At 42.4% G+C, this 23388-nt stretch overlaps 1 protein-coding gene across 3 annotated transcripts in view; it reads left to right on the forward strand.

Moving 5' to 3' along the window:
* Nucleotides 1-23388, forward strand: part of BRCA1 (BRCA1 DNA repair associated) — a 169694-nt gene that overhangs the window by 80843 nt on the left and 65463 nt on the right. For all 3 annotated transcript variants that reach the window (XM_083147536.1, XM_083147537.1, XM_083147538.1), the window contains exons 11-12: nucleotides 834-919; nucleotides 14869-15043. In XM_083147536.1, the coding sequence (XP_083003662.1) occupies nucleotides 834-919; nucleotides 14869-15043 (261 nt within the window). The remainder of the gene's footprint in view (nucleotides 1-833; nucleotides 920-14868; nucleotides 15044-23388) is intronic.

Consider the following 23388-nt stretch of genomic DNA (forward strand, 5'->3'; position numbering starts at 1 on the left):
CATTTTGAGAACAAATTTGTACTGCGATCAGATCTGAATGAGGGCCAATATACAAGTGTAGAGTCTCCTCATTTATCCAAGCTGCAGAGAATGTATGGGAATTTGCATCTCAATCACACCAGGCATCATGTGTTTTATGGCATGAAGTATAAGGACACCTCTATGTGCAGGTAGTAAAGCAGAACTGATTGCAATGGCTGCTGTTTGGGGTCAGCACTATTCTATTGTTTAGTATGAGTTTTCTTTAATTTTTCAGCTTACTATTTTTTCATTGTTGGCGCACTGCTCATTCATATCATCATTATGTTTATTTTCATGCTATTTTGCTCAAAGCCTGACCCATTCTCTTGTTTTTTTTTGGATGCTGCTTGTTCCATTTCTGTGCATGAACTTGTGTTATGGGCAATGGTTAATTAATCCCCCCTCCCTAGTATCCCAATTATTTCCACAGATTATGGGTGCTGGAAATATTTCAAGCACTTGTCCACTATGACAGTGTAAACAAACTACTGTTGCATGTTTCCTTATTGCAGTGTGCTCAGTCCAACTGATGCTGGCATTGCATTTGAAAAGAAATCCATATACAGAGTTAATAACTGCGCCCTGCATGTTGACAATTTATCAAACATACTCAAATAGAGATGCATTTCAGTAATATTTATTTTATCATGCAGTTTCTACAATGCCAGTGAGTAGTAAGACTAAAAAGTTGATCACTATGTCTGCTGAGAGGTTCCGTTTCTTACTTTGCTATCAGCCACGGTTATGTGATCTCTAGTCCAGTGTTTTGTTTTGATTTGTAAACCGCTCTTGAAATCTCATTGTTTTCCTAGGTGAAATATCTGGATGTGAGAGTGAAGCCAGTCACACTGGGGACTCTTCAGGACCGTCTTCTCAGTGCGAGATTCTCAGTACACAGGTAACTTAATGCTTTCATATATAAAAGGCCTTTATACCATACTAGTAGTCTAGAGGTAGTATGGCACATATGTTAAGGGGTGTGTGTGACCGCTAAGGTGTGGGCACGGGCCGATTCTATGTGATAAGAGATTTTGACTAAATAGTGAAAATCGATAGTGAAAATCACAATGTGTGTCCATAGCTTTAATGTATCATTGACACAGATGCATGTTCTTTTGTATAGCCTTTTCTTAACATGTTCCATGCAGGAGGCACAGTAGGCAGATGTGTGGTTGCCACAAGATCTTTCGTTATAGGGGGGTATTCAATCCCAGTCGAATTAGTGGTTTTCTGTTGGGATCAGTCTCTTGTATTCTTCAAACTTTCCTGATCCCTGTTTGGAATCTGGTTCAAGGCCTGGTCCCAGTTCTGAATCTGGTTTTGAATACGGTTTTGGTCCTGTTTCATGTACCGGTTCTGGTCCCCACACAGCTCCTATTACAGCTCTGCAGTTAGATATAATGGGGCAGATGTACTAAACCCCCCCCCCCTTAGAGCCTCTCAAATAACAGGTCCCGCTCCTCCTGCATAACGAGGAGAAGCGGGCACCCGTTATGGGGAGATGTAGTAAACACCCCCGCCAGCCGATAAGGAGAACCGTCATGTTCAGTGCTTAGGGCTCTCCTTATGGGCTCCCCCGGCGCCCCGCGCATGTGCAGACTCTCTCTCTCTCTCTCCCCCAGCCGGCTCTAATGGGCATGCGGAAGATCTCGCTAAAACCGCAAGATCTGTAGCGCGGGGCTAGCGTTGTCCCCACAGAGGGGGATAGGACAACGCTAGCCCTGAGCTGGGCGGCTTTTAATACATTGCCCCGGCCGCTAAACACTGGGGGGGATTGCAGGGGACAGGCGTAACTCGATTGTCACTAGCGTTTCTGCACTTAACGCTGGTTCATACATCTGCCCCAATGGCACCAAACCATAGAGAAGGGATTTATATAGAAAATGTCGAGGTAGGAAGGCTAGTTAGCGATGACTATTTTTCACCGCATTGATCCAAACTCGACAGGAGACGTTTCAACCTGTGAATAGGCAGAAGACTTGACTTTTGAGTTAAGAATTGACATGGGAGTAAAACAAAACCATGTCAACTCCACATAGTCTTCATTAAGCGCCAAGCTGTGAATGTTCTTTAGACTGGACATATACAATAAAATACAATAAAATAAAAAAGCTTGTATGTACCAGACCTAAGTGAATACTGTCCTGCCGGTTTCTTCTTTCTAATTTGTGTATGCAGTAATAAGAATAGTCCTCATGGTGGCAGTGCTGTCTCAGTTTAACATGTACATCACTTTCAATCAAAATACTCTTTCATTGTCCTAAAGATATTCTGTCCTTTTTCAAAAACCATTGTTGATGTGGTAAATGATGTGCATTCAGTAGAGTATGTCTGAGAGCAATTTTGTCAACTTTTGTTTTTAAATCCATTTCCTGGAAAACTTTATTTTTGATTTTCTGAGTACAATATACAAATAAATCATACACCAGGCCCATGCAATTCGAAAAGTGAAACTGATGAAATAAAGGGTCCTGCACTTCACAGTCAGGATAAGCACAAATATGCTAATTGTTCTGTTGTTGTAGTGTTGTTACTTTGTTCAGGCTTTTTAGTTTTCGAAGAGCCTTTTCTCCTATATATTTTTATAGCAAATTTGTGTTTTCGTGCAGTGTTCATTGTAGTTGTGTTTTCAGTGAAAAGCATATTGTTTGTTTCATTTATAGTGGCAGGTTCTATCGGTGTCCCATATCTCGCCTGATTCAGCGTTGGTCGCAAATTGCAAACTCTTTCTCAAATGGGCAAATGTGCTCTGCAGGTGTGGCAGATGTAACCTGCAGAGAGAGTTAGATTGGGGTTAGTTATTTTGTCTGTAAATATTGGTTGCTTTATTTTACACTGCAATTTAACTTTTAGTTTGCACACCTCACCCAAATCTAAAGGTACGAACACTTTGCAAACAACTGTTTTGAACAATATCATTTATTTTGGACCTTCATCCCCATATATTGTTCAAAATATCGGCAGGTGTGTATGCAATGAGCGATGTGTGTTCCTAAGGGTTGTTGACGAGGGTTTCTGCCTGTACATGCAGCTTAATTTTGTTCACAAAAAGCTGTATATTACTAGATTATATCCATCATTCATCACTAATTATCAATATATCCCTCAGTGTATATGCACAATATTATTTGTCTACTGCATTTGAGTCCAGCTCTGAATCAAGCCCATCAGCAGGTAAAAATGCTATTCTTACCTTTTTATTGGGCCGATATTTGTCTTTGTCAAAGTTCATCAGTGAACACGTTGTACTTGGGAGTACACAATGCTGATTCTCACAATTGCATTTCTTCTAAATTGGTGTTGAATTCAGCCTTGCTGTCATAGGGGTATATTTAGTGCCTCAGCAGCGAGCTATGTCAGCGAGCTATGTCAGCGAGCAGTGACGATAGCTCACCGTCAGTATTTAACTGCCAACCTCCTCTTGCCGTTTCCACCTTGCTGGTTCAGCGACGTGGAAACCGCAAGTGTGCTCATTAAACCGGTGAGGCTCGCCACAAAATGCAGCTGGCTCATTGCATTTGCATCGAGTCTCGCTGTTTAGGGGAATCCTTGCTGAAGGCGAGGATTTCGCTGGATCATTGAATATGGCGAGACGGCGGGATGGGGAGGATGGCTTATTTTTGGCCCCAAAATAAACCAACCTCGCCATACAAACCCCCCCTCGCTGATGGCATTGAATATACCCCATAGTTGAATACAAGCGCTTGGTTGTATAATTTATTGGCTGCTTCAGTGCTTAACCCCTTCCCGACACATGACGTATATATACGTCATGTGTCGGTTGCGGGGGAATCAAGCCAGCTCACGGAGTGAGCTGGCTTGAAAGAGAGCAGGTAATGGCTGTATATTACAGCCAGGCACCTGCTCTCACGGCCACGAGCGGCGAGTTCGCCGATCGTGGCCGTTTAACCCTTTAAGCACCGCGGGCAAAGCACCCGCAGTGCTTAAATAGCTGATTGGAGGGGGGCGCCCCCCTCCGGCGCCGATCGGGGCCCCCCGCGGCGAGATCGGAGGGTGCCGATCGGTTGCCATGGTAGCCAGGGGTCTAATGTAGACCCCTGTGCTGGCCGTGTCAGTATTCCTATTACATCCTGCCTGAGGCAGGATGTAATAGAAAGTGCTGAAAATCACTATGTTCAGCCATAGAGCTCTATGGCTGAACCTAGTACAGGCGATCGCGCCCCCTAGTGGTCAAGTACACTAGGGGGCCTTGTAGTAAAAGTAAAAAAAAAAAAAAAAAATATTAAAAGTTCAAATCACCCCCCTTTCCCCATTTCACAAATAAAAATAAATAAAAAATAAACATATTTGGTATCGCCGCGTTCCTAAAAGTCCGATCTATTAAAATATAACATTAGTTATCCCGCACGGTTAAAAGCGTAAACGGAAAATAATTCCAAACGCCAAAACTACGTTTTTTGGTCGCATCGCGTACCCAAAAAAAAATAACTAAAAGAGATCAGAAAGTCGCCCATATCCCATAATGGTATTAATTAAAAAGTACACTTCAGCCCGCAAAAAATGAGCCCTCACCCAGGTCCGTAGGTGGAAAAATAAAAAAGTTATAAGCCGCAGAACATGGCGACGCGACGCAAATTAGAAAAACCGTAAAAGTTGCTATTTTAGTGGTAAAACATAACGAAAACTATATAAGTTTGGTATCACCAGAATCGTAACGACCCATAGAATAAAGATAACCCATCATTTTAAACGAACTATGAACTCCAAAAAAAGCGTAACCAGCGCAAAATTGTGGAATGGCGGTTTTTTTTTTTTTACCCCACATTGAATTATTTCCTGATTCCCCAGAATATTATACGGTATAGTAAATGGTACCATTACAAAGTACAACTTGTCCCGCAAAAAAAAAGCCCTCATGTGTCTATATAGCCGAAAAATTAAAAAAGTTACGCTTATTTGAGGGGAAAAAAAAAAAAAAAATTAACAAAAAAGGCAATGTCGGGAAGGGGTTAACAGATCCGAGTCTCTAGTACACCAGCTTTTGTGTAATTGCACACTGCCAATCCTGTATGCTGGGAAATCGGTGACATTGTGGGTCTAACACCACGTTTACTCAATAAACTACTACAGGTTAATTCTGTATGAGGAACATTTAAAGTGAGGGCTAATGTACAGTAGGAAAGGAAAGCCTTTATCTGAGGCCATTGTGCCAGTCTGTTGCTCTGGGATCTTTCTCTAAGCATCCCTATATTGGGCTGCTTAGACCTCATGTTAGACATTAGCTAATTGATGTTGCCCAGCCCCCACCACATTGTTTGATGCGTTTCGCTGGCCTTGTGCACACTTTTGAACAGGATAGTTATTAAAAGATGCATATCGTGTCTGCTATGGATCATTAAAAAGACAGCAACTAGTTCGACAAGCATTAAGTCGACACCACTAGGTCGACATGCATGAAGGTCGACATGATCATTAGGTCGACATGGTGGAAGATTGACAGTCAAAAGGGCGACACGAGGTTTTTCACTTTTTTGTGTCCCTGAAATGTAGCACCGCGTCCCCTCGAACAGCATGCTGTGCTCGCCATGCTTTGGGCATGGTGCCTCGCTACACTCGACGCACTACTTGACCTTGACCTTGTTGTGCAGCCATGGTGAGCAGATTGTTAATTTCCTTTTCCTTCAGGGAAATATAGTGATAAGGCCGCTTACTAAATTAATTTACTTATTGCAACTACTCATTAGCGCGTGTGGGAATATTGTTGGAGTATATAATTATTATTATTATTATTATTATTATTTTTTTTTTAATTCATGCCTGAATGTTTTTTTCTTTAAATTTAAATGATACATTTACATTAGTGTCTGTGGAAAGGATGACAAAGTATTTGCTCTCAAATGCTGTAAAATGGACACACACACACGATTATTTGGATAAATGTGTTAAATCAAATGGATTCAACCAATTTTACTGAATGACCATTGTAATTTTCCATATTCTCCCATATTACCAGATTTTTTTTTTCCCCACAAGATATATCGGACAGGAAAAGATTTAGATGTGTACCCAGCTTAACAGTGCTGGTTTTAGTGACATCAGTTTTCAGTACATACTGTACAGATGGAGCAGATCTCATTAGATCTGCTCCTGGCAATTCTATTGCCAATCGCTGCTGCTCGCCATCCTCCAGAAAGGGGTGCATGAAAAGCTCACACAGCCTGTTCTGACGGAGCCCGCTACCGCCTTCCTGTTTCTCCCCCGTAGCTGCCCGCTTTAACCTTGCCCATCTCCCTGAAGCGAAGACGCTGGCGATTCTCCGGGCAGGCTGAGAGGCGCTACATCTGTATTGGCTCAATCAAAATAATAGAGGTACTAATTAAGTTGCCTGTGATCATGCATAAATATCACTAAAACCTGGGTTCTTAACCTGGTTACAAACACAAAATGGTCATTTATATTCAAAATTATGTGACTGTGGCTGGGAGGGATCTCCCGGTTCTATTGTAATCATCACGCTACTAAGCTAGAGAATGCTGTTACTTGCGGGTGTAAAGTCGTAAAATGCTGGTACACATGACTAAAGTGCCCCACGTCGATGCTGTTTGTGCCATGCTACTGCATAAATTAGCATCGCCCCCTAGATTTGTTGTATTCTGCTTGCACCCCACAGGTGCCAGCAGAAATCCACTAGTCGGGGGTAGCACAACTCTATTTAGAATTTTTCTGGGAGCTTCCTCCCTGCACTATTCGCATAGTTTTGAATAGAATAGAAAAAACAAATTCGACAGGTGGGTGATTGCGCCTGGGATTGCTGCTATGTGTGTTCTCTGTGGGTCACTACACCCCACTACACCAATACACAGAACAACAATTTGAGAACACACTTCAGCGCTATCCCTACAAGGTACACACTCCAGCACAAATAGGACTTGCTTGTAGAACTTTAGGTCTACTGGTGTCCCCAAAGTGCTGTAGAATAATTGGGGCCTCCTACTGACCTCCGTAAGGGGTCCCTATATGCACATAAAGGTAGCTTTATGTTTTTTTCAACGGTAGTCTCCCTCCTACTTCTCCTGTGACCTCCCGTCCTCACAAGCAGAATATGGACGTTACTGACCTGTATGTAAGGCCCTATTTGCATATAACGGTATCTTTAAGCCTGGATCATATTCTTCAAGAATAACTCGACACCCCGTATTCAATCAGTCATAAAACCTCAATCGTCAGATGGAACAACACTCACCTCAATATGAGGCCCTATTTGCATAGAGCAGTTTCTTTAGTTCAATCCAGACAAGGAGATTCTCCACACCCGTGATGCTCCGTAAAAAAGTATTTATTCCACACGATATACAAGTAAAAACAGACGATAAAACGTAGATTAAAAAACAAATTCACACATCGATGTGTGGGACCAAACTGCACTCTCTCCCTGCATCCGGAACAGGGTGAGATGAGCTGCCAGATGGAATATAGCAAAAGGTCTCACCATCAGATGGTGCCCCCTTCTCCTCACCAACGCGTTTCGGGCTCAAGCTTCAGCCCTTTTTCAAGGTGTAAGGGGTCTATGGCATGGAGCGGTATTTATACCTGTCTCCCTGATAATCCTAAATTCATCAATACTAAAACATGGGATGGAGTGAAAGGATGGTTCCATTTTATCACAACACCTAAATACCTGTCTAATACAACATTTCATGCTCTCAATACATATTGCACATAATCAAGGTAAAATATATCGAAATGCAGTAACATAAAGTCACATAAAAAGTCCAATCATGAAGAATCCCCTTGCACACCTGTGTATCTCCCTGTTCCGGTGCCACGATCGTTACTTCCGGTGTACAGGTGAAACATGCTATTCAGTTATGTAGTTCCCCGCTTCACTGGGAGACGTTCTCCTCTTCCTTCCGGTCTGCGAGACGCTGGCTTCCTGTGCTTGGAGCGCAGCACATAACGCTGTTAATCTGATATATTGCGGCCGCCATTTTGTGTGATATATTTCTATAGGGATTGATGATAATGCTTTTTTGTCCTTTCTTTCCGTACCACCATATTGTAGCCTCACACGGAGATTACCCATCAATGTAACAGAACAAAACAACATAAAAGAGAGATATTAGTAAATACCACATCATAGGAAACACTTAGGGCCTTATTCTGATCGGTGCGGCCGGATCCGATTATGCGGCCAGGACCGTGCGTGCCAAACCCCGCCTTCCATACGGATCGCCAACTCCGTCCGTACGCGGTAATAAGCTGGCCGAACGGACCGCACGTGTATTTTTCATGGAATACGCCTCCTCCATCTCAGGGAACCTCCCCCATCATTCGATGGTCGCAGACCATCGAATAAAGAACCAAGTGCTCCACCAGCTCCCGCAACCTCAGACCACACGGACATTTTTCCGTGCAAAAGCAGGGATCTGGGCGGGCAGCTGACATCCGGCGATGTCATATGTCCGCCCCCTACACGTGCATCACGGCCGCATTACCATACGTACGCCCAGCGTTTGCATGGGAACGCCCATGAAACGCGGGGCGTATGCATATGGTAATGAGCCCAAATAGCCCTTCACGCCCCTCTCCACCCCCTGTTCGGAGTGTTCACATTTCATGCGGGATTTAGCCGTACGCCCCGCTCGCACATGCGCAGAGACGCCTCTGCACATGCGCACACACAAAACATCGGCGGCACGAACGCACGCGGATATTACTGCACCGACCAGAATAAGGGCCTTAATCTCAAATCCTATATTAAGTCCCTTAGGTTCTATAGTTTTATGTGAGTAGATCTTTCTCATTTCTGTACAGGCAAGCCGTTTTTCTCTATCATTAATCCTCCAGTTCTCCTTAACAATATTTATTCCACAAAATGACAGTAGATGTTCCGTGTTACAGTTATGTATGTTTTTAAAGTGCATAGAGACATTGTGTGTCTCTGTTCCTTTCTTTATATTCCTCACATGCTCGGCCATACGGGTCTTCAACATTCTTATGGTCTTACCAATATATTGCTTATGGCATGTGCCATTCATTGGTTTGTACTGATTTGTACTGATTTTATTACCCTGCTATCACTTTTGCACACTCGGCACATTGAGCAGGTGCCACATCGATAAAAACCCTTTGATTTTATGGGGTTTAAGGGGGACGGTGTGTTTATAGCACTCGTTACTAATAGATTTTTCAAATTATTGGCCCTCCTTTAGAAAACGTGGGGATTCTCATCAATGAATTGTTTTAAAATGGGGTCGCTTTTTAGGATCCCCCAATGTTTCCTAATGATCCTTTCTAACTGCTGGGATTGACTGGTGTATTTAGTAATACAATTAACAACCCTATTACCACCATTTCTTTCTGGTTTGGGGGCCGCTGGTGTATTTCTGACAAAAGTTTGTACTGACTCTACCCTTTTCTTTTGCCTTTGTGATGATACTTTGTTGGTAACCTTTACTTTGGAACTGTTTTTCCATTTTATCTGCATGGACCTCATATGTTTCTAATTCAGTGCAGTTCCTCCCTATTCTTTGAAACTTCCCATTAGGGATGCTACGCAGCCAGTTTGCATGATGGTTGCTGCTGTAGCCGATAAATGAATTACAATCTGTTATTTTCTCATAGTTTCGGGTTTTAACAGTATTTCCCTCCACATAGATATATAAATCCAAAAAATGTACATTGGTATGACTCTTATCAAAGGTTAACTTTATGTTGACATGGTTCTCACTGGGGATTTTTATTTACAGTTAACAGGTACCGCAATGGGCACCAGGCTGGCACCGAGCTATGCCAATCTATTCATGGCAAATTGGGAGGAGGAGTGCATTTTTAACAACTTGCAGCTCTGTGCCAGCCTGGTGTCCTGGAAGCGGTACATTGATGACATTTTGTTTATATGGAATGGGGATGATATTTCTTTAAATACATTTTGTGAAGAACTCAATGAGAACCATGTCAACATAAAGTTAACCTTTGATAAGAGTCATACCAATGTCAATTTTTTGGATTTATATATCTATGTGGAGGGAAATACTGTTAAAACCCGCATCTACGAGAAAATAACAGATTGTAATTCATTTATCGGCTACAGCAGCAACCATCATGCAAACTGGCTGCGTAGCATCCCTAATGGGCAGTTTCAAAGAATAGGGAGGAACTGCACTGAATTAGAAACATATGAGGTCCATGCAGATAAAATGGAAAAACAGTTCCAAAGTAAAGGTTACCAACAAAGTATCATCACAAAGGCAAAAGAAAAGGGTAGAGAGTCAGTACAAACTTTTGTCAGAAATACACCAGCGGCCCCCAAACCAGAAAGAAATGGTGGTAATAGGGGTGTTAATTGTATTACTAAATACACCAGTCAATCCCAGCATTTGGAAAGGATCATTAGAAAACATTGGGGGATCCTAAAAAGCGACCCCATTTTAAAACAATTCATTGATGAGAATCCCCACGTTATCTATAGGAGGGCCAATAATTTGAAAAATCGGTACTTATGTATTATCTGGACTCCCATGTTAAATGCACCCCATTTTTTCATACCCCTACTATCCAAATACGCATGGAGTTGATTTTATATAGTGTGGCGAGCGCAGCGAGCCACCGTGCCCGAAGCGTGGCGAGCCCCGCGAGGGGACACGGTCTCATAAGAAAAACGGGAGCCCAGATATTACATAAGTACCGAAAAATCTATTAGTAACGAGTGCTATAAACACACCGTCCCCCTTAAACCCCATAAAATCAAAGGGTTTTTATCGGTGTGGCACCTGCTCAATGTGCCGAGTGTGCAAAAGTGATAGCAGGGTAATAAATCAGTACAAATCAGTACAAACCAATGAATGGCACATGCCATAAGCAATATATTGGTAAGACCATAAGAATGTTGAAGACCCGTATGGCCGAGCATGTGAGGAATATAAAGAAAGGAACAGACACACAATGTCTCTATGCACTTTAAAAACATACATAACTGTAACACGGAACATCTACTGTCATTTTGTGGAATAAATATTGTTAAGGTGAACTGGAGGATTAATGATAGAGAAAAACAGCTTGCCTGTACAGAAATGAGAAAGATCTACTCACATAAAACTATAGAACCTAAGGGACTTAATATAGGATTTGAGATTAAGTGTTTCCTATGATGTGGTATATACTAATATCTCTTTTATGTAGTTTTGTCCTGTTACATTGATGGGTAATCTCCGTGTGAGGCTACAATATGGTGGTATGGAAAGAAAGGACAAAAAAGCATTATCATCAATCCCTATGGAAATATATCACACAAAATGGTGGCCGCAATATATCAGATTAACAGAGTTATGTGCTGCGCTCCAAGCACAGGAAGCCAGCGTCTCACAGACCGGAAGGAAGAGGAGAACGTCTCCCAGTGAAGCGGGGAACTACATAACTGAATAGCATGTTTCACCCGGACACCGGAAGTAACGATCGTGGCACCGGAAGTGACGCTGCGCAACAACAGGGAGATACGCAGGTGTGCAAGGGAGCACTGTAAAGTATGGAAATGACCCCAGAAGGGAATTCTTCATAATTGGACTTTTTATGTGACTTTATGTTACTGCATTTGGATATATTTCACCTTGATTATGTGCAATATGTATTGAGAGCATGAAATGTTGTATTAGACAGGTATTTAGGTGTTGTGATGAAATAGAACCATCCTTTCACTCCATCCCATGTTTTAGTATTGATGAATTTAGGATTATCAGGGAGACAGGTATAAATACCGCTCCATGCCATAGACCCCTTACACCTTGAAAAAGGGCTGAAGCTTGAGCCCGAAACGTGTTGGTGAGGAGAAGGGGGCACATCTGATGGTGAGACCTTTTGCTATATTCCATCTGGCAGCTCATCTCACCCTGTTCCGGATGCAGGGAGAGAGTGCAGTTTGGTCCCACACATCGATGTGTGAATTTGTTTTTTAATCTACGTTTTATCGTCTGTTTTTACTTGTATATCATGTGGAATAAATACTTTTTTACGGAGCATCCCGGGTGTAGAGAATCTCCTTGTCTGGATTGAACTAAAGAAACTGCTCTATGCAAATAGGGCCTCATATTGAGGTTAGTGTTGTTCCATCTGACGATTTAGGTTTTATGACTGATTGAATACGGGGTGTCGAGTTATTCTTGAAGATTAAGATCCAGGCTTAAAGATACCGTTATATGCAAATAAGGCCTTACATACAGGTCAGTAACGTCCATATTCTGCTTGTGAGGACGGGAGGTCACAGGAGTAGTAGGAGGGAGACTACCGTTGAAAAAAACATAAAGCTACCTTTATGTGCATATAGGGACCCCTACGGAGGTCAGTAGGAGGCCCCAATTATTCTACAGCACTTTGGGGACACCAGTAGACCTAAAGTTCTACAAGCAAGTCCTATTTGTGCTGGAGAGTGTACCTTGTAGGGATAGCGCTGAAGTGTGTTCTCAAATTGTTGTTCTGTTGAATAGAATAGACTCCAAAGATTTGAACAAAAATCTGGTAATGTTTGGGAGAAAATGGCGGAAAACATAAAAATGATTGACTGGATTAGTTTGTTAATTAAACGGCTTTAACCAATTTGTATGAATGTCCATTTTTCAGCATTTAGGAGCTCCCGTACATTACTAGATTTTTGTTCTCACCAAATAGATTGGACAGATAAATCTTTTTGTGTGTACCCAATCTGTCTGGTGAGAACAAAAATCACACTGATAAAGTTTTTTAAACAATATGGGCGTTTTCGTGCAATTGGAGTGAACTATTGCTTAAAAACTGTCCGTGAGTGGGCATGCTTACGATGCTATGCGGGTGCCTGCTGATCATTCATTCTGCTTGCTGATCCCAACCTGCAGAAAGAAAACGACCTGTCTTGCACAATTTGGCACACCTTGTTCCCTGTGTATTCATGATGAACGATGTGCCAATAATGTGTTAAGGATTTTCAGTCATATCCTCTGATCATTTACACAATAGTTCAGTGGGTGTGCATTATATTTTTTCGGCCAGAAGTGTTCTGGATTTTAAGGCAAATTGGGTGACCGACTGGATTGTTCATAAATCGTACCATGTGTGTGCACCTTTAGGTTCAAGGTTAGGAATGCCTGGCTTAAATCCTGGAAGATTGTTGGTCTTCTTTAAGGATAAAAGCAGTAGGATGAATGACTTGGCTGCTGACCTCCAATTTTTTTTATTGGAGTCCACTGTCTTAAGAGTTCTACAGACTTTTGTAGCATTAGAAAAGAAAAAAAATGTAAGAAAAATAACATATTGCAGCTCAGTCTTTAATAATCAGTTCTGTTCCCAAAAACACAATTTAGGATTTTAAAATAACCATTCATCCTAGCAACAGTAAGGGGGAAAAAAACCATTAATTTAGCTAAAAGCTTTTCTGAGACGTATCTCTAAAGCCTACAAAATACATCAGGTAGTTTAAGTCCCTTTCGTGTTGTGACAAAGTACTTGGGTAATTCCTCTCCTGTCTTACATAGCTGTGATCAGAAACCTTTGCAGCCAATAACTTGTGTCTTTGCATAGTAGAGAAAGGAACTGTGCAGTTCCCGTGCAGACTTCCCTGGTCTGTTTTTGCAGACAAATGCCAGTTGAAAAACTCACTTTGGAGCATTATAGTTGTTTAGACGGATTTCTAGGGTGAGTATTTAGGTGAGAATAATGGGAATTATTGATCTTGAGTCTGGGAAAATATTACAAAGCACCATTTAATATAGAAATAGTCTGGCGTTATTTTTCCATTAATAAAAGAAAAAACCTCTAGAAACGTATGATGGTTTGTGTGGGGAAAATAGATTGTGTGTGCTTTCACATTTTTCTGGATAACAAATTGTTTATATGTACTGCTCCTATTTTGGAACCAAGCAGGGGTTGCAAGCAAGAACATTTTATGCTTAAAATGCCTTTTGCTGTATGTAAATAAAGTACAAGTAACCAGTATATAGAAATTTAATCATGGGGGAACTAGTTCATAGCCATTTTACTGAGGAATGCTGCATGGAAGCTTGTGGTTATTGAAGTGGCATATAGTCGTCTTCATAAAACTTAATGTCTTGGGCCATATACACCTTTTATTAGAATGAATGGGAAAGGAATTGGATTTCATTTTATAGTATCGATTTAAGAAAGTGTTATTTGGTTCAGTCCTACTTTAAGGAGCGGCTGGCCTCGGAAAGTTAGTGCTGCTTCCTGATAGCTCTCTCCTAACTCATTGGCTTCTTCGGAGTGATCTGTGTTTTCCATACAGCCATTTTGATGTTCAAGAAAAAGACCACCTCCTAAAATGCACGCCATAACAGCAATATAATGCAAATGGACTAGATGTGCTGTGTTCAGACAGGCACACCTTGTAGGCAGATGCAAACAATTTACACCCATCTTTTATATTTTGGTTTAAGCAGTGAGGAAGTATGTATTCCTAATGTTGCAACAGGCTGGGTGGACATTTCTAATGCACAGACAATGTTTTTTCTGCTGTCCTTCCCGACTATCAGCATTTCTTGTTCACTATTACATCTTATTGCCCACTGCCGGAGGATAAGCAAGCTTTCTGGGTACTTGTTTAGTTTCACGGCGGCAGCGTCTCAGTTGCAGCAGCGTCTGTGTCCCCTTGCGGGGCTCGCTTCGCTTGCCCACACTACGGGCTCGGTGGCTCGCCACGCTATCTAAAATCAACTCCATGCCAACGTGGATAGTGGGGGTATGAACTATTCACGTTGGCATGGACTTTATTTTAGAAAGTTTGCCGAGCGCTGAACCCAGAAGTAGCGGGCTGCCATGCTGCCGCCGGGAATCTAAACAAGTACCGCTTTCTGTTTTATTTTGTTAAGAGGTATATTAAACTTGCATTGTATTTTTTTTTTCCAGCAGCGGGATGCCATGCACAGTAATTTAGAGAAAATCCAGAGAGAAATGGCCGTTCTTGAAGCGGTCCTGGAACAGCATGGCACCCAGAGCCCCGTGTGTGAGGGGAAGCAAGCACCCACAGCTAAACGTGTCACAGTAAAACCACAGGAGGCCCGCCACAAACAGACAGACCTTGGTAAATATGCGCCCAGAGCCAGCGTACTGAGGGAAAATTGCTACCTACTTCTCTTTATAACAGTCTGTCATATCAACTTAGCCAAAATATTCAGGCGTGAGTGGGCACAGACAACAGTGTAAAAATCATCCAGCTCTAACAAGTACTGTATAAAGATTCACATATATATATGTATAGTAGTAAAGATGTCCGTAATTTACATTTGTCTGATCAATAAGCAAATTTGCAGGATCTATGTTTTTGAATTAAGATCTCAATGTTGTAATACAGTTGAGTCATGCTAGTCCTTCACAGAGGTAAATAGAGTTGTATTATTAGGCAGAGACAGGTAGACTTTTGCTGATAAACTTTAATGCTTCCCTAGACCATTGACTATGTATATGAATTCAAACCTCTCCAAATTGACAGAATGTGTTTTGTTTTATTATAGCATGCATTGTAAAAGGCAAGCCCTGCAAAACTCTTGCCCATAGTTTTTTTATTAGTGCTGTTTATGGTTGCATTGTTATTATTGGTAATAAATAGGTGCGGCATATGTAACCTGTGCAGAGAGAGTTAAGCTGGACATACATTAGAACGATTTCCGGCCAGGATGCATGATTTTTACAGCTGGTATGATACATTGTGTGTGTTTGTGTATACAGCATGCAGTATTTTAGTACGATTACGGTACGATGCACGGGCCTGTGTGTCGTGAGATCGATCTTATGTGCTGCACACATGATCTCCAGTATGCTGGCAGTTACAGATCTTAAGGTAGCTCTTATGTGAAATAACACACAAAAGATCTATCGTTTGGCAAGGAAGCGGCGGGGGAGTTCAAGGGAATTAGTGACATGATCGGAAGCTAGTCTCTGATGTATGGCCAACCTGTACAGGTAAAATTCAAAAAATTATTATAACATTGTGCAAAAGTTCATTTATTTCAGTAATTTAACTTAAAAGGTGAAACTAATATATTACAGTATATAGACTCATTACATGCAAAGTGTTATAGTTCAATTCTTTATTTGTTACAGATTATAAAAACCCCAAATCCAAAATATCAGAAAATTAGACTATTACATGAAATAAATATAAATTAATTTAAATAGTGTTCATATTGACTCTTGCTGATTTTTACTTTTACCCCACAAGGATAATGTCTTTCCAGCTGCCCTATGACAAGGTCTCTTCTACCCACCCTCCATGTTTTAAAATAAACTTGTACAGCGTTGGTGGACTTAAATACACTAACTCAGGGGTGGCCAAACCAGTCCTTGAGATCTACCAACGGTCCACGTTTTCCAGATCACCTAGCTGGTGCACAGCTGTAGTCATTACTAACTGTCACATTCCCCAAATCACCTAGCTGGTGCACAGCTGTAGTCATTACTAACTGTCACACTTTCAAACATGCTGCATTCATTCCTACTATAGATCCACAGGTGGCCTGAAAACATGAATTGTTGGTAGATCTTGAGGACAGGTTTGGCCACCCCTGCACTAACTCCAGCTTCAGCATGCCTCCCAACCCTCTCCAGGAGGGACACATTGCTCTGTTTCTGGACTTCTTCCTTAATTAATTATTGCCATCACCTGTGTTGAAGCACCTTTCTAATCAATTAACCTGTGCGAAACAGGTGATAGCAATCATATATTATGAGGAAAGCCCAGAAACAGCATTGTGTCCCCCCTGGAGAGGGTCATGTTGGAGGTATTGCTTCAGTCCACTCCTTGTGAAGCTCCCCCGCACTTTTGTAAGGCCTTTTCCTGACAGTCCTCTCCAAACTGAGTTCATCCCTGCTGCTTGTGCACCTTTTTCTTCCACACTTTCCCTTCCACGTAATGTTCTATTAATGTGCTTTAATACAGCACTTTGAGAACATCCAATTTCTTTTGCTATTTTCTTTTTTAAGCTTTCCCTCTTTGTGGAGTGTGTCAATGATGGTTTTCAGCATACCTGTCAGGTCAGCAGTATTCCCCATGATTGTGACTTCTACTGAATCAGGCAGAGACCATTTTTTTGGATTAATTATCTGATTAGAGTGTGGCACTTTGAGCCTACAATTTTGAGCACTTTTCAAGATTTGGGGTTTTCATAAGCTATAAGCATCAAAATTATGAAATCCAAATTGTAGTGTAAAAATAAAGCAGACCGTATTTACTTTGCACAGAAGCAAAATAACTCACCCATATCTGTGTTACATCTTCCCCACCTGCAGTGCACATGGTTTTGCCCTTTTTGACAACAAATTTTTCCTGCGATCAGGTCTGAATAAGCATTGTTTGCGCACTTTATAGGTTGGCAGTAAGTGGCCCTCCAGCTGTTGTGGGACTTCTCAACATGCTGGCATATGTAGTTACACAGCAGCTGGATGGATGCTGTTTTCCCACCCTTGCAAGTACTGTGAGAACAGCAACATTTCTGTCAGGTGAAACCTGCAGTGATTTGCATAGTGCCGATATAAGCATGCTGCATATATCCTAATATTATTCTATAAAAATCGAATAAGGTGGCAGCACTTTGTTTAAAGTTTACGTCCTTTTTCAGACATGTAAAGACATGTGTACATACCTTCCAACATGACCCTCTCCAGGAGGGACACAATGCTCTGTTCCTGGACTTCCCTCTTAATTTATGATTGCCATTACCTGTTTTAAACAGGTTAATTGATAAGAAAGGGGCTTCACAGGTGATGGTAAACTTAAATGAAGTGGGAAGTCCAGAAACAGAGCATTGTCCCTCCTGGAGAGAGTCGTATATATGTGTATATATATATATATATATATATATATATATATATATATATGTGTGTGTGTGTTTGAGTGCCGCCCACCTGCTGTGTGTGTGTATGTGTATTTATATATATATATATATATTTTATAAATTGTATGTATTTAATGTCAGCCATACTAGCCAAAAATTCACTTTACAGCAAAACAATTCTTCGTACAAATAAACAACAGAGCTTTTTGTCCATGCAACGCTCCTTCCGCGCAGTGCCTCCGTGCACTGGCCGTCCATGTCCCTGGCGCTATAATACTTGTCCCTGCTCACTGGCCCCTACTGGGCATCAGCGCCATGAGCACCAAACTAAACCAGGTTTAAATCGCTTTCCTTGCAATCAGCCCAGTTCCCACATGTGGTTGTGAAGGTCTGAAAACCTGGACTGGAGCCGTGTGCCTGAAAGCCCACCTGTCATTCCTCCAGGCACACCTCAGAGACCCATTCCTGGCTTTGCAGTGAACCAGGTTCTGTTACCTGGCTTTAAAGCACTCTCTGAGGCTGGACGGCTCCTTAACCCTTTATAGGCAGTTGTGACCAGAGAAAAATATTGTAAACTTGCCTGTTTACATCCTGCTATCTAACCACCACCCCCTCGCTTGCACCTCTTGTAATCTGTCTGTCTCCCCTTCCTACTAGATTGTAAGCTCCTCCGAGTAGGGCCCTTTTCCCTCCTGTTGTCAAAGCCCACTTCTCTTCACATTTCACTCACAGCTCTCCTTTACTCCAACACTCAGTGACCATCTTCATACTCATCTCCATCATTGGCCTCAAGCCTCTAGTTGTATGTTGATTGGGTCCTCACTACTTACATTTAAGCTGTAATGTGTATTGAACTGTGGTGCTCTTTATTTGTACTGTATTTTTGTTATTTATTCAATGTTATGCCAAGTTTTGTCTCCCTGTATTGTTCCTTTGTACGGCGCTGCGAAACACTTGTGGCGCCTTATAAATAAAATTATAATAATAATAACTAACCTTGTTATAATAATAGGAACTTGTGTAGTTTCATGGCAGCAGAGTACGCTACGTTTTCAGCGTAGGCTAAGCTACGTTGTCAGCGTAGTGTCCCCGCGGCAGCCCTGCGTAGTCAGTATAGTGTCCCCGTCAGGCAGCGTAGTCACCGTACTGTCCCCGCGAGCTGCAGCTCTGTCCCGGGCAAGCCTAGTGAGTGCCTCTCACACAGCGGCGGTAATCACCAAATCCCCCGTGCTGGCGGAAAGGCGCTCTGTTTGCCTGTGACGCACAAGCGTCTCAGTAATTCTTGCGGCAGGGTACGGCAACACTGCCAATGTTATTCAGGGAGACAGGGTTAGGGGTTCGGTAGCACGTGCGTCTCGCGCACAAATAAGGACGCATTTGCCAGTGATCCAAGTTACATACTGGCAAATGCCTCCTTTTCAAAGCCCCACTATCCACGGCAGCCCGAAGCGAGCGGATGCGTTACGCGTCCTCCCGACCTGTTCATACCCCCACTATCCATGTCGGCGTGGAGTTAAACTTATAAAGTGTGGCGAGGGCAGCGAGCCACCGAAGCGTGGCGAGCGGATGCGTAAAACGAGACCGAAGCGTGGCGAGAATTAAGTAATACGCGTCCCCTTGCGGGGCTTGCCACTTTATAAAATCAATTCCACACCAATGTGGATAGTGGGGGTATGAACCAGCTTCATGCTGGTGTGGATAGTGTGGGTGTTTCAGGAACACATTCACACCTGTCATGTGATCCATCTTAAACAATAATGACACGTGTTAACTGCGCTAACTACGTAAGCTCCGGCTAGCCGCGAACGTCCTGACTACCCTGACTAACACGCTAACTGCGTAACGCTGACTGACTACACAAACTACGTAAACTCCGGCTAGCTGTGAACGTACTGACTATGCTGGCTGCAGAAACAAGATGCTGGTACTGACAGGTACGCTGAATACGAACTCTACGCTGATTCTGACAGGGGCTGTGCGAACACTACACTGATTCTGACAGGGACGCTGACTACGCTGCCCGCAGGAACACTACGTTGCCCGCAGGAACACTACGCTGATTCTGACAGGGACACTACGCTAACTACGTAACTGCCGCCGTGAAATGACACAAGCACAGGTATAATATATATAATAATTGGTTGGGTGCCCTATTGGTTCTGTGTTGGAGGTGATGTGTGGTGTGACGCTGAAAGTACAGTATATATGTGTATATATATATATATATATATATATATATATATATTTATTAGGGTTAGGCATCAGTTGGGGTCTTGGTGCATCTAGGTTTAGGCTTATACTGACAGTTAATGACAGCTCTTTTCTGTCATGTTACAGGCTTAGTTTGAAAAAAATGGCAGGTAGTAGCTGGTTGTTATCACTTTCCACATCATCACTTTTTTTTAAGCTTAATCCTTTGGGATGTGAACACATTTGCTACCATAACGTTTATTTATTTATTTCAAATTTTTACTTAACTGCATTTCTGCATAAAAAGGGTTAAAAATAAAATAAAAAGCTGTGCTGACAGCTCTTGGTAAGCAAGTAGAGTGATGATAAATTGGCATTGATGTAAATTGATGAGCTGTAAAGACACAACGTCCTTAATTTCCCGTAATCTTCTACTGATAATTTTACTGCAACTTCCAAATGCTTTGAAGAAACTGCTCACTGCTTTAATTCCAAATCTGACACGATTTGTGGTCACACATTATGTTGTGCTTTTTTTTATAAGACTTTCTTTAAGCATTACAGGATATTGCTTGCAGGTGAGCATGATTAAGTGAAGTACTTCAGCAGCTCATACACGCTACTTTGTGGGCGTGCTTTCCGTGCTGTACTAGCACGGATCGCATTGCATTGCATTGCATATGCATCAGTTGTGCATGCAATGCGATGCAATGTGATGAAACCTTGCACATACTTTTTGTACTTAGGTTTCATCACATTGCATCGCATTGCATGCACAACGGATGCACATGCAATGCAATGCAATGTGATCCGTGCTAGTACAGCACGGAAAGCACGCCCTCATAGCAGCGTGTATGGGCTGCTTAATCCTTATGCAAATTAAATGATCTCTTTAATAATCGTATATATTTGCTGATTAAAAGGTCAGTCTGCAGTTCAGAGCAATGCATATTGTGCATATAAAATAAGACCGTGCAACTTTTTGATATTGTACATTTTTTATGAAATGCTTAAACATATTGCATAAAAGCAAGACATCTGTTCTATATATTGTGTCAAATCTTGGGTTAACGAATTTGTGGTACTTGTTTAGTTTCACAGTGGTAGCTTGCCAAACTGCCTTACTTCTCTAAGCTACGTGATCAGCGTCCTACGCTGACTCCGCGGCAGCCCAGCCCTGACGGGTCATTGTGGCACTTGTAATTCCACAGAGAAATAAACAGCCCGGCACACTGCTAACAAAGGGGGTGTCTAAAGTAGACACCCCGGCAAACCACGCTAACAAAGGGGTCGTCAAAATTAGACACGGTAGCGTCTTAATTTAGACACTAAATTTAGACGCTTTAGCGTCTTAATTTAGACGCTAACAAAAGGGTGCATGTAAATTTAGACGCTCTAGCATCTAAATTTAGTTGGGTATAGGGGTGCAGTGTGCAAAACACTATTAAACCTGTTACCAATGACACTTGTCGATGTAATAGCTGTTGACCTGGTTTATTCCACTATCCACGCCAGCCTGAAGCGTGGCGAGCGGACGCGGTACACGTCCTACTGACCTTTTCATACCCCCACTATCCACGTCGGCATGGAGTTGATTTTATATAGTGTGGCGAGCCACCGTGCCCGAAGCGTGGCGAGCACACGCGGAATACATGTGAAGTTATCCGTGTCCCCACGCGGGGCGCGGTTGCTCGCTACGCTCGCCACACTATATAAAATCAAATCCACGCAGACGCGGATAGTGGGGGTATGAAAAGGTCGGTAGGACGCGGGGCTCGCCATGCTTCGGGCTAGCGTGGATAGTGGAGTTGTTTCAGGAACACATGAATGAAGAAAAAATTATTAAATAACAATACAATTAATTTGAAGAAGAAAAAAACACATTTTTTTTTTTTTAAAAGAAGTCATTCTTCAGAAACTGCAGTGCCATAATCAGCAGTTGAAGATGTTGCCTCTGGCTCTGTGGCGTCATCTTCAGTCGGCGCGTGCAGGATGCGCAGGAAGGGGTCTTTCTCCAAATAAACTCCTGGAGGTAGGAGTCCAGTTGATGTCGTGCAGTGCCCCTTTGGCCACTTACAGGATCCCCACAGCCTTTCTATATTTTGAGTGTGAACCCCGCTGTCCGGATCCACGAAGTGGTAGCAGTGGTTCATGCTGGCGTGGTGGTACCCAGCCTGCTCCAGCTGCTCTAGCTGCTCTGTCTGGTATACCCTCCAGCAGTCTGAATATATGGTGGTCCCGGGCTTCACATGATTTCGATGGCAGCCATGAGGGTGCTGGCATCACACCTCTCAACACCCGTCAGAATGCACTCTCCAGTCTCTCTGGAGATGCCCCCGAAAACCCACTGCTGGGGCAGGATGCGGCCAATGTTGCTCTTGCGCTTGACGAAAAGGCTTTCGTCAACCTCTACTATGGTGCCAGGCCTGCCAATTTGCTGGTGAGGCTGTGACAGGAGGTCGATGGTGCAGGCTTCCCGCATTAAATTACTGTACTAGACAGTGGTTGCCTGGGATATGGCTAGATGGCGCTGGCAAAACTTGATGCTGGTTATCTCCTCTGCCCAGCAGAATACAAATCGTAAGAGGGTGACGAAGGTTAGGTGGCACCTTCTGAACCACTCCTAAACATGGAAAACAGACAAAATTGGTCATTCAGACAAATTGGTTAAATCCATTTATGCAGATTAATGTGTTAGTCCATTTTCCAGCTTTTTCTTCCAACCAACCAGATTATAAAGATTTTTTTAGTGTGTGTATGGGCCTTAAGTTACACTCAAAACTGAAAATTACATTTTGGTGTTGTACTGCATAGATTATATTTAAACACAGAATATAATTTACCTGTGTTATGTCAGTCTGATGTGAGGGAACATGGCTGTCTCGCTTTTTGACAGTGTGTTTTACCTGCCTTGACAGGAGAGAAGTAGAGCATCTCAGGCCCATAATGCATCTTTTTGCAGCAGCTTCTCCTGGCCATGACTGCTGATGCTGGACTCGCTGGTTTGCTCAAACACAGAATTTCCCATATTTTGGGTTTAATTTCTATCCAAAAACTGAAACTGTGCATATAAATAGTCTAAATAACTTAAACTTGCAATTTAATCACGATTTAGAATGCAGTTTTTTTTGTATTTTAAAATGTAGATGCAAACATTTCCATATTACAAATGCAGTATTTAGAACAAAGGGTACTTGTTTTCTAGAAGGGCGCCCACGATTTTGATCTTAGGCATCGCAAGGAAAAAAATCACTTCGGTCGCATCGCATGCGGCCAAAAAATCGCATGTGATGCGACCAACGCGATTACCGCGATTTTACATAGGGAACAATGTTAAATGGCCCAATTGACCCGATTTCACATAGGGAACAATGTTAAATGGCCCACAGACCCCAAATAGCCACCC

The sequence above is a fragment of the Crinia signifera genome, chromosome 6 (assembly GCF_055691185.1).
Source record: "Crinia signifera chromosome 6, ASM5569118v1, whole genome shotgun sequence".
Classification (NCBI taxonomy): Eukaryota; Metazoa; Chordata; class Amphibia; order Anura; family Myobatrachidae; genus Crinia; species Crinia signifera.